Source organism: Canis lupus, chromosome 6, assembly GCF_048164855.1.
Source record: "Canis lupus baileyi chromosome 6, mCanLup2.hap1, whole genome shotgun sequence".
Taxonomy (NCBI): domain Eukaryota; kingdom Metazoa; phylum Chordata; class Mammalia; order Carnivora; family Canidae; genus Canis; species Canis lupus.
Window position 1 is genome coordinate 16599422 of NC_132843.1, and position 12080 is coordinate 16611501.

At 47.1% G+C, this 12080-nt stretch overlaps 1 protein-coding gene across 1 annotated transcript in view; it reads right to left on the reverse strand.

Annotated features, from left to right (window-relative positions):
- Positions 1-12080, reverse strand: part of NPC1 (NPC intracellular cholesterol transporter 1) — a 53067-nt gene that overhangs the window by 1745 nt on the left and 39242 nt on the right. Inside the window, exons 13-23 of the mRNA XM_072829045.1 lie at positions 11507-11689; positions 10451-10565; positions 8219-8346; positions 7986-8126; positions 6421-6510; positions 5790-5977; positions 5066-5181; positions 4063-4192; positions 2539-2739; positions 1325-1556; positions 501-614 (exon numbers count right to left, since the gene is read on the reverse strand). Of these exons, the coding sequence (XP_072685146.1) occupies positions 501-614; positions 1325-1556; positions 2539-2739; positions 4063-4192; positions 5066-5181; positions 5790-5977; positions 6421-6510; positions 7986-8126; positions 8219-8346; positions 10451-10565; positions 11507-11689 (1638 nt within the window). The remainder of the gene's footprint in view (positions 1-500; positions 615-1324; positions 1557-2538; positions 2740-4062; positions 4193-5065; positions 5182-5789; positions 5978-6420; positions 6511-7985; positions 8127-8218; positions 8347-10450; positions 10566-11506; positions 11690-12080) is intronic.

Genomic DNA, 12080 nt, shown 5'->3' on the forward strand with positions numbered 1-12080 from the left:
AAAGCATGTATTCTGCACAGACAGTGGAGTCTGTCTTTACACAGAGATTTCCTTATATTCTTAGATGAAAACTATTAGGTATCAAACTGTTATAAAACAGCATTCATTGAATGGTATTTTCTAGAGCAGCAAAGTAACTGACTAAAAGGCAGAAGCAGGCTATGGGGTTGAACTAAGACGACGCTCCGGGCTCTGAGCACCACAGCTCCCTCGCGGTCAGCATGTGTGCCTGGCCTGGGCTTTACATGGAAAGGCCTCCTGGCCCTCAGACCAAACCTCTGTTCTTTTTCCTGCTCCACTGCCTATAAAGGATTCACCACAGGGAACAGTTCTAAAAATTTCCGGATAGAACGATTTCATGAAATGCCCGAAGACCAGTCATCTTGGGGAGTTACGAAGTAATTAAAATTCTGGTTTCCCCACTGAATTTCCCAGTTCCTGAGAAGCACTCAGTTGATGAGCTGGGTGCTTCATGTTGAATCTCTGGCCAGGCTACTCACAGAACTGCCCATGTGAGAGAGCGCCTCTTCGGCCCGTTCCACGCGGCTGCCCTTCGCACTCACTGTGAACGCTCTCGTTATGTGGCTGCAGAACTCCACGGAGATGCCACAGCTCTGGAAAAGAGGGCTTCCATTACGACTGCCCTTTTGCGGCTGAAAATCCTAAGCAGGCAGGCACTTCTCTTGCAGGACCCATGGTTTGCAGGGTGCCCCAGGGAGGCACAGGAACCCTAAGCATCCCCTTGCCCCCATCACACCACCTGAAGCTGTACTGGACGATCCATGGGACCCTCAAGGCACAGCGCCCAAAACTGCTCTTCTCTATAGCAGATTGGCCTGTTTCAGGGGATCTGTTGAAGCCTCTCAAGGTTGCCCCCACCCCCCAAGAGCCAGCACAGGGTCATCAGATTTGCTTTACTTGGGCCTCACTGCCACTCCTCCAAAAACAGTGTTCATATCTTAAGTACAAACAAATGCTATTTTAATACTTTCTCAAATGCTCCTATCTTCGAGACTATCAAAAAGTACCTGGCGACTGCATGGGAAGCAAAAGGTACTGGTAGAGAATTCTGGGAAGGAGCATTTTTATGAATAAAAAGTGGGTGTCGTGTCATGTTTTTGCAAACCCTTCAGTATAGAAGTTCAGGGCCAAATACCCCCGCAACACCATGAAGTCACACGTCCATTGTTCTATGCAGCACTCACGCCTGCGCTCCATTAACACTCCTCTCACCTGTCCAAGAGCTGGCCTTGGTCTGACCCCAAGAAACAGCTAACAGAAGTGACCCGGGAGTTACGAACAAACCAAGCGGACCAGGACTCACCATGACCAGGTTGACCAAGGAAACCGCGTTCAGACTGATGCCCCACAGCCACATGACGCCAAACATGTTGACCAAGATCATGGCAATGGTGACACACATGATCACTGCAGACCACAGTTCACAGCCCAGGAGAACCAAGGTCACCAAGAAGATGGCTCCCAGTGACACGCTGAGGTTAAAGATCGTGTCATCAATAATGGTCAGGTACTGTTCGTAGAAGACATAGAACACACTGGAGAAGAGAGGAGAGGGTTCCATTACGGCTCGTTCTTGCTTCTGGAGGATCTAGTTTTCCATGCTGCCGCTACTGTAAGACAAACTACTCTGAGAGATACCTCTTGCATAAAAACTCCGTTTTGGCAAGACTCCTCTGCAGTAATTCAAATGAAACTCTGACCACGGACACCCAAAAAAGGGCCGAATAATGACCTAAAATGTGTATCTTGTATAAAGTTTCTGTTCATGAACCAACCTATTCTACTTCATAGGCATTTACAGAGACTATTTCGTGGTATTTTGAAAAAACAAGTCCTATCTATCCTGAGAATTCCTTTAGGCCAAATGCAGTCTATGCGGGGCCTGAGAAGAAAATGCTTTTTTGGCAAAGTTAACCCACTCTTCTCAGGAATTAGGACACCCACTCTGAGAACTTCTTTCATGAAAAAACAGGCTGTCCTCCTGTCAAGGAATGGGTTGGAACTCCTTTAAGCAAGATCATAGGGCTGGGGAAAAACCACCTGTTTCTTCTATTTTTCAAAATTTTCCAAATTCAGGATCTCCTAATGCTTTTTTTTTTTTTATAAGAAAAAAACCCAACAAGCAAAAATGAAAAGCCTCCATAAAGGCACTGTCCCAGGTAATCAGTGGTCAGGGATAACCCGTGGCTACTGGCCTGGAACGGCAGCTCAGTCCTCTCTGTGAAGCCTGGTCCCCTAGGACCGTGCCCTCCCGCCGGACTGCGGTGTGGGAGTGGGTCTTTGCAGACTGTGAGCTCTGGCCCAGACACCAAATTTTGTGCAACCAGCACTCGGGCCTTGGTGGGTGCCCAAGAGCCTGGCCTTCCTCGCCCAGACGCTACCTCCCCTTGCTACTTTTTGCTTGTGCTCATGACAGAGAAGGTGCCAGAATGAAAGCCCAGGAGCAGCATCCCACCAAAGGAGCCCCCAGGATGCAGACCCTCACGCAAGACCCCTCATTTATAAAATTCACACTACCTGTACGGGAACACGCGGTAGTGGCTTCCTTTAAGGCTCATGGTTTTGGTGATGTTACTGGCAATGAGGATGGCTTTTCTCATGGCGTCAGTAAAGTCAGCAGAGGTCTGAAGCACGGTGTGGTAGGTCATGAAGTAAGTGGCTCCGACACTCGTGTCATTGCCGACGAGGTTAACTGCTGAGCCGTAGGCAGCATGTCCCCTAAGAGAAGACTCGGTGGTGTCAGAGGCTGCAGAAAGTACTCACAGAACCCGAAGCGCTCAAGGCTAATGGGAACCACCTGACCCTGGGCTCAGAGGTCAGATCGACCACCATCTTAGAGACAGGGAAGGGCCCCCCAAAAGGGAACAGTGAAGGTTTTGGCGTATTCTCTCTCACACTGGCTTTTCTTTATTGCTTTTGGGCATTTGGGTGCTGAGGGGCTCTTGTTTCTACACCTGGTTCTGCTCGCAATCAAATGTGTTTTCCTTACGGCGTTTGCTCAGCAGTGTTGTGTAACAGGAGGTGAGAAAGGACAAGGCCCTGGAGTCTGTGGCCGTGAGGCTGGTCTCAGTCCTGCCACGTACTGGCCTCAGAACCCTGGGCAAAGGAACTGAATCTGGGTGGCGGTGTCCTCTGCCACCTACTCACAGGCTGTGTGATCAGGGCGAGGATGGGGATGAGGTGCCTGGCACGCAGGTGGCTCCCGTAAGTGCAGGCTGTTGCTTTCCTAAAAGCTGAACATGCTCTGCTTTGTTTTATGTAGGCCAAAGTGTTCAAGTCTGCAAGCAGACCAAGCTGCAATATTCGTTTTTATTTTTAGGCACAGTCTTTCCACCGTACCAAGTATAGGTCTCCAAGTGCAGCCATGATATACATGCCTAACTGATGGGATTCTGGTCAAATACATATTCTTAGGAAAAACAGGGGAAGTCCTGAGTTTACCTAACGTACGTGTAGACACTCCTCTTCCTCCTACAGAAGGCTCTGAATCGTATCCCCGCTCCCCCACCGCCCGACTTCCGGCCCTCTTCCCTGTCTCTGGACCCAGACATCCTGCTTCCATGGTAACTGGCTGCTCGGCTAGATGGGGGAGTGAAACAGCCCATAGCCCCATAGCCAGACGGGCTGGCGAGAAGAATAGTGGGGCTAGAGGAATCTAAACCTTAGTTCAGGATGGCATTACCAAGCAGAGAAGCTGTCCCTGACACCCACAGATGGACTTGAACACATTCTGAAACCCCACAGGTTCCCGCTCCCCTTCTGCCCTGCTAGACACCTGCTCAGTGCTCCGCGTCCACTTGCACAGCCAGGACACAGAGACAAGAGTAAGAAACAAATGCTTGAGCCAGGGTGGTATCAGTTGAAGACGGTGAGAAGCTTTCCTTAGAGGTGTTTTAGGTTTTCTGTTTTCACAGAAGGATCGGGATAGGATGGGTAAGGGAAGAGAAGAGACCTTTCTGGTACAACCGCTTCCACCCCAGCCCTCTGCTAGTTGTCCAGTGAAAAATAGGGCAGGTATCTGAGCGGCTCAGTGGCACTTACCCTTTGCCGCACTTGGGGTTTGGGTTATCAGAAAGGAACATGGGCAGGAATCTCATGAAGTCTTCACCCTGAGGCCTCCGTTTGCCCTCCTGGGTCAGAGGCCTGCAGCGGACGCAGGCAGGGTCAACCACTGGAACAGAGGAGGGGGCCAATGTGAGAAAAACCGGTCTCCAGATTTATTTTTAAAACATGTAAAGATATTGATAAATGAGGGGAATTCTTTTCCTCAATCTTTTTCCTGATCCAAAAGCTTCCAACACACGTGATTTTCATAGCCTAATACAATGGAGATGCCATCTTCATCTGAGGCAGGCTGTACAAACTCTATTCCCTAAAGCAGGTTTTCTCTTTGACGATGACTGCAATTGGTCCTATCAGAGCCCAAGGCTTCCATGTTTTTATTAAGAAAATTTGAAGACAGGGGCACCTGGGTGGCTCAGTCAGATAAGTGACCGACTCTTGATTTTGGCTCAGGTCATTATCTCAGGGTCATGAGATAGAGCCCCATGTCAGGCTCTGTGCTGAGCAGAGTCTACTTAAAGATTCTTTTTCTCTCTCTCTCCTTCTCCCTCTCTTCCTCCTCCTCCCAACTCCTCCTTGTTCTCTCTTAAAAAAAAAAGAAAAAGAAAAGGAAATTCAAGGGCAACCTCAATGCTCCTAACAAAACTACAGGGCAACAGTGAGAACTAAGGGAAGCATACCTGTGAGATGCTACAGCCAGATCCTAACCAAAAGACGCTACTAGTGTTGTTGGGGAGAAGAGAACGCTGAAAACTATGAAAACAAGAGTCCCCTGACCGAGGCCGTTTGTCTTACAGCCTCATGAGGAGAGGGAGGGGGAGACAGAAAAACATGACATCCATCCAAGAGCATGGCCCAGAGAGAGATGGCGACCAAGGAAGTGGGACCAGCGCCAGCATAATCACAGCTATAAACTGAGGTGAAATGCAAATCAGGTTTAAAGAATAATGTCACAAAGATCTGGAGAAGGACATGAAAGTACCTGAGGCGTTGCAGAACTGATCTGTGCTGTTGTAGACTCTACAGCAGGAAGACTGAGGCTTGACCCAATCAAAATAATCGTCGATCCAGGACGAGGGCGCAAAGCCTATGCGGGTACTAGCGAGAAGGAAGGAGATATTACTGACTTGCTCCGCGGGGAGTCTGCAGATTCAGTGCTTTTTCTCGAAACCTAACTTCCTTTCCTAGGTGTCATACTGCTGCCCAATCAGAGGGCAGACGTCATCACCACTTAATGGGAAAACCCTTCGGAATAGGAGTTGGTCAATGAATCCTTTTAAAGCTTTTGCTTATATCTCCCACACATTTCTTCTCCCTTCCCTTATTGAAAGGGAGACAGAACATAAAGACTCCTAACTCTGGGAAACGAACTGGGGGTGGTGGAAGGGGAGGAGGGCGGGGGGTGGGGGTGAGTGGGTGATGGGCACTGAGGGGGACACTTGATGGGATGAACACTGGGTGCTATTCTGTATGTTGGTAAATTGAACACCAATAAAAAATTATTTTATTAAAAAAAATAAAAATAAAAATAATGGAAAAAAAAATAAAGCTTTTGCTTAGGTAAAGCCAGAGTTACCATGATCCTGAACACCACACTTTCTAAGCACATCTATTTTCAGTAAGAAATTTCAGGCCCACAGGGCCTCTGGCCAAGAGCCCCTTCTGACGGCTGCTGCTACAGGAGGAGAACATTGGGCGGTACTGACTAGTTGTCCAGCTGAGCCGCGCTGAAGATCTGCTGCACCAGGGAGTCATTATTGCAGCCCATGCCCCCGCACACCATGTTCTGCCCTTCCAAAGAGGTGTAGTCGTGTCCTTCCTCGAGGACAAAGTACACGGGGGGACCTGCATGCAGGTATTTGAGGGACTTGAAATAATCCATCATGTAGGAGTCCTGAAAGAATGATCAAAGAACAGGGCAAAGCATGAACGTGCTGACGATGTCTAGGTGAGGTGACGATGGCTGAGGGTGAAGAGAGCACTGCAAGGCTGCTGTCGAGATGTCCTCAGCCCAGACCTGGGATTCCTGACTCAGCCAGTTCCCTGCTCCTCACCCTTCTTGCACTCAAGGCACTTCTCTGGCTGGCCCGCCATCAGGAGGACACCTCACGAGGAAAGAGGCTTGCTGCTCGATTTCTCTGGCTTTCCCAGAGGCCCGAGAGTCCCAAATGCTAAGACGGGACCCCCTGGCAGGGCTCTGTGGCAGGCCTCATGACCCAGGGGAACCTGTCAGCTCGTGCATTTAGAAGCTGGCATCCACTTAAAATAACTGTGTGCAAGTTTTGAAAAATTTATTCATATCACTGACTAAACAAGATAAAAGAGAAAGCAGCTTACATCTGGCATTGAAAGAGACTGATCCAATCCAATCTCCACTTTGTTCAGGACTGCGATACTGAATGAGAGAATGCCCACAAATACCGCTATCTGGAATGAAAAGCGAGTTATGAAACGGTGACTGCTTTGTGTATTAGAGCTTAAGAACATAAATAAAATTTAAACACATAAGAAAACCCAGGACTTTTCTCAACTGAAAAGTTTACATGACATGTTAAAGTAGAGAGGAAGGGGTAGTGGCTGAGATGTGAGTATCTAGAGTCAAACTACCTGGGTTCAAATCCTGCTTCCACCACTTACAAACTGGGTGGCCCTGGAGAAGTCACTTAACCTCTCTTGGTTTCTATTTTCTCGTCAGTAAACAGGAAAAAAAGATGTGTAACATAAAACAGTCTCGTGGATTAAATGAGAGAATCTAGGGATAATCCAGGTGTTAGCATAGTACCCAATATTAAATGTTTGATAAATGTTAAGTATTACTATTACTTTACCATTATCGGAGACTAATTATGTTCTTTTATTTTTATTTTTTATTTTTAAATTATGTTCTTTTAGTAGAGAAGTGATGGGTTATTGTTGGCTACAGCCAGTATATAAATGACAAAATGCTCTTGCATGGTTGCAAGGATTAGGGACAGTGGGTGGTGTGGGGAGGAGGCTCATGGCACTATAAAGGGACATCGTGAAGGAGACTGCTGTGACAACAGTTCTGGATCTCGATTGCAGTGCTGGTTATTGCAATCTGCACATGTGATTAAGTGACTCAGAACTAGACACACACACTGTGCCAATGTCAAATTCCTGGTTTTGCCATTGAACTACAATTATGTAAGACCACGGCAAGAAGCTGGGTGAGGGGTACCTGGGTCATCTCTCTACTATCCTTACAACTTTCTATGAATCTGTAATTTTTTTATGTGTATGTGTGTAATTATTTCAAAATAAAAACTGAATGACTGCTAAAAGCCAGCTAGAAAAATATTCTACATACTTGCACATATTTGCTTTTGCAATTTTGTATATATACTTAACAGCTGTCAGAATCTCCTTCCCAAGCTGATATCTTTTTTTTTTTTAAGATTTTATTTATTTATTTTAGAGAGAAAGGGTGTGCACATGAGCAGGGGGAGGAGAAGGAGGAGAGGGAAAAGCAGAGTACACTGAGCAGGGCGCCTGACACAGGGCTTGATCCCACGACCTGAGCTGAAGTTAAGAGTTGGATGCGGGTAAGTTACAGCTTAACTGACTGAGCCACCCAGGTGCCCCACCCAAGTTGATTTCTTTTAAACTTTTTTTTCTTTTTTTTTTTTAATTTACGATAGTCACACACACACACAGAGAGAGAGAGAGAGAGAGGCAGAAACACAGGCAGAGGGAGAAGCAGGCTCCATGCACCGGGAGCCTGACGTGGGATTTGATCCCGGGTCTCCAGGATCCCGCCCTGGGCCAAAGGCAGGCGCCAAACCGCTGCACCACGCAGGGATCCCCCAAGTTGATTTCTAAGACGGCAGGTGACACATCTGTTTTGGGGAGAAAATAGAGGAAAACCACAGAGAGACTCTTACCACAATGGGCCGCATCCAATCCTTAAGCAGAAATGGGGAGTAGGAGTTTTTGAAGAACCGAAATAAGCAGCTTTCTGAGGCCTGGATGCCGGTTCCACCTTCAGAGCCTGTGAGACAGCAAAGGACGTCCAGGCGATTTTTCTGAGTGGACAAAGAGGAACAAAGGTCATGCCCTCCTGCTGCCTCCTTGGACCCGAGACTCTAAACAGGCTGTACTCCTGACAACGACTCACCTCTTGACGCTTAAGGTCTAACCCCAAGAGACTCACAAAACAGGTAATCTGAAGAAGGAAGTCAATGAGGACCGCCATCCCGGCAAACAGAGAGAAAGTGTGCACTGCGGGCATCTGTGACAAGGCTCCTGCAGGGGGACAGAGGCTGCTGCATCACTGCTACTGCCAGCAGGGGACTCTGTGCAGTCCTCTCATTCATGCGTACACGGGAACACAAGGGGCCGGAGCAGGCCGCAGCCACAAGAAGACCCGTCCTTCCCACACTACCCCCCACCCTGGGGAATGCCGCCGCCGCCTGTGGACGTCATACCAGAACTCAAGATGGGTCCATAAGCCTGGTGCTGTACAAAATGCTCTTGCCACGGGAGCCGCTTGGGGAGTTCAAAATGCAGGTCCCTGGGCACTACCCCCATCCTACTTAATCACAACAGTGGGAATTCATGCCCAATTCAACTGTATTTGACAGGCTCTCCAGATGAATTTACGCACAGTAAACTCTGGGAACCATCAGTATAGGTAATTTCTTACGGTACCTTCTATGCTTTGCTCTAGAGAGGAACAGTGTTTTTTGGTTTTTGTTTTGTTTTGTTTTTAGATTTTATTCATTTATTTGAGAGAGAGAGAAAGAGAGAGAGAAAGATTATGAGCAGGGGGAGGGGCAGAGGGAGAAGCAGATTCCTTGCTGAGCAGGGAGCCTGATGTAGGGCTGGGATCATGACCTGAGCCAAAGGTAGACGCTTAACCAAATGAGCCACCCAGGGGCCCAGGAACAGTATTTTCAATCTGCTATTACATCAACATTAGTCTCCCACTTTCTTTACAACCAAATGAGGGTGCTCCCAGTCAGAAGTACTGGGTTCACATGGAAACTGCAAACTGGCAGCCCATGGCCAGATGTACCTGGTATGGTCCATATTAGATCAATTCATTTTAGGATGAATAACCAGTTCTTCTAAAAAGTAGCCAATATTTAACAGTGAAACCTGACACAAAAATCTAGATTCACAGAGAAAAAAAAAAAAGAAAAGAAAGAGCAACAAACAAACTGGACCTAGCAGCACTGGCCCAGCAACATGGAACTGCCTTTTTGAGGCCTGTGTCCTCTGCGTGCCACAACCCCCACTGTTCCCCCCAATATCACTCCAGCCTTGAGGCACAGTGTCAGCTGCTATTCTCATCACATTTTCTGATGAGAAAATCAGAAAAATAACTTCTTTGCACCTGTATCCATCAAAAGAAAGAGTAAGGACCACAGGTTTCAAAGCGCATTGCTTTGTAGAAACGAAGACCAGTATAGTGGTGCGTGTCTGTTTTGAAAGAATGCTGCCTTCGATGATGCTGTAACAGCCCTGCAGGATGGCCCGGTAGCCCATGGAGGCAGGTCTGTTTGTAGTCCATGGATCGTGTGTCTTCTCTGGACCTGCCGGGCAATTCTAATCCAGCCTCCTCCTGAGAAAACGGACTGTTTTCTCTTCCTGCCACTACCACGCACCAGACGTGGGGGCAGGCAGCCCTGTGAGGAAGGCTGGTTGGTGATTTCTCCATAGGAAAGAAATACAGAAGCGCTGGTTTCTGTTCCAGCTTACTCTGGCTCCTTGTAGTGAGGTGAAGTCCGAGGACCTCTGCTCATTAATGAGGCTGCTTCCTCGAGGATTTGTGTGTAGAGAGGAAGACTGCCTATGAGAACACTGGTGAACACCCTGCAAGCCAGTGCCTGTGGATTCTGCTCAAGTGCTGTGTTGGCAAGGATCCTGTGGGTGCATGAGAATGCCAATTTCAAAGATCAGCATTTGCCACAGGTGCCAAAAATGGGAAGCAGCAGAGGAGTTCTAGGTATCTGTCACCCTGGGCCCCGACATTAACACTGTACTGACACAACATGAGAAAGAGGAGGGGTCCCTGGTGGCCCATGTGGCTGAGCACCCGACTCTTGATTTCGGCTCAGGTCATGATCTCAGGGTCATGAGATCAAGCGCTGTGCTGGGCGTGGAGACGCTTAAGAATCTCCCTCTGCCGTCCCCCCAGCCCCGCTCCCTAAAAAAGAGGACACTTCCAAGTGATACCCAAGATACTGCCACTAATTTTTCTTGTGGTCCACTCTGATACTTTCTGATTACAGAGTAAAGCTGTTTAAACAAGGAAGCAACACAAAGGGACGCATTCAGATACCCAGATCCTTCTACTCCCAGGCTCAGAAAACTGTGGGATTGATGGAATTCAAAGAGAAATTACCTAAGAAAAATGCTACAGCCTCTGAAAAGGAGGACAGGAACATACTAGGAGCCACTTCTCCTAGGACCCTGCCCAGCTGCTGTTCCAGAGTTTCTCCTTGAAGACGTTCATCGCGCTTAAAAAAAAAAAACCAAAAAACAAAACACAGGGAATTAACATTTCTAAGTAATAAGACTATCTCTTTGCTTCACTGTTGCTCTGTGTTAATTCAATAGTAAAGACAAATGATTAGGAGCTTCTACTTACTGTAGATAAACTTTTGATGGGGGACCTGCAACTCATCATGGTAATTTGTCCAGGGTATTCCTAAACCCCAGAGTTAAGCTAGGTAATAGGTGAGATGCTCAAGGAAGCCTGGATCATCTTGTCAGGAAAATACACGCAACGCATGCTGCAGGGGGCTGGACCATTAAATTATACTCTTCTATGCCACTGAGTCCCCAAGTAGGGAGACCAGGAGAGAAGAAATTGATTGGGACCATTTTCTACATCACCAAGTCCTATGCTGCCCTTCTTTTTAGTAGCATCTCTGAAAAATCTTTGATTCTTCCATACTATTGGAGATTCATTTTAATAACAGTTGTATCCAAAATACTTTCCAGAAATATGCAAGCCCTTCTTGCACATGTATTTAAAATGGAATTTTCAGGGCACTTGGGTGACTTAGTCGGTTAAGAATCCGACTCCTGGTTTCAGCTCAGGTCATGATCCTGGGGTCCTGGGATAGAGCCCTGTGTTGTGCTCCCTGCTCAGTGTGAAGCCTGCTTCTCCCACTGCCTCTGCTCCTCCCAGCACTGTCTCCCTTTCAAATTAAAAAAAAAAAAAAATCTTTAAAACTAAATTCTCACTTTATTCTCTCAACCCAACAGAAGGATGAATTTCTTGGTCTCAAAATGTCCCGAACAAGTTACAGACACCAATCAGCAACACAGAGAACAGGAAACAAAAGCTTCCTCACTGTCCACATTCACAAATACTCTGCATGGAGTGAAACAGCCATTAATGCAGCCGCCTACTTGGTCAGACAGCAAGCTCTGTGAGACTATGGAAATATACCTGGTAGGTTTGGACCAGAATGAAGATGTTGTCTACCCCAACAGCCAACACCAGGAATGGGATGACTTCGATCACGATGAGGGTGAGGGGGATCCCAAAGTAGCTGAAGATGCCCAATGAGCACATCACTGAGCTCAACACAATGAGGATCCCAGCGATGCCAAGGGAGATTTTAGAATCCACCTGTGATATGCAACAAAGACACAAATCATCAGTTATCATTTTACTCCGATGACTAAAAGGTCGTCATTATACCTTTTTTTGGGTATAGTCTATTTGGAGCTAAAGTCCTCTCTGAGTTTGAGAGAAGATATGAAAAATGTTCAAGTTCTTCCCTAACAACATGTTTTATGGGTTTCCATTCTTTGGTGATGGTGTGGTCAAATTAGGAAAACCTGGATTATGGGAAATAAATTCTACGTTTAAAATAAACCAAAAAATTGGAACTGAAGAAAACACGTGCAGGAAATAGAAATGTTACACAGGGGAATGTACACCAGTTTTGAACATAATGAATTCAGATTAACTAAGTAGAGGCAGGGGCACCTGTGGCTCAGGGCTGTGGGATGGAGTG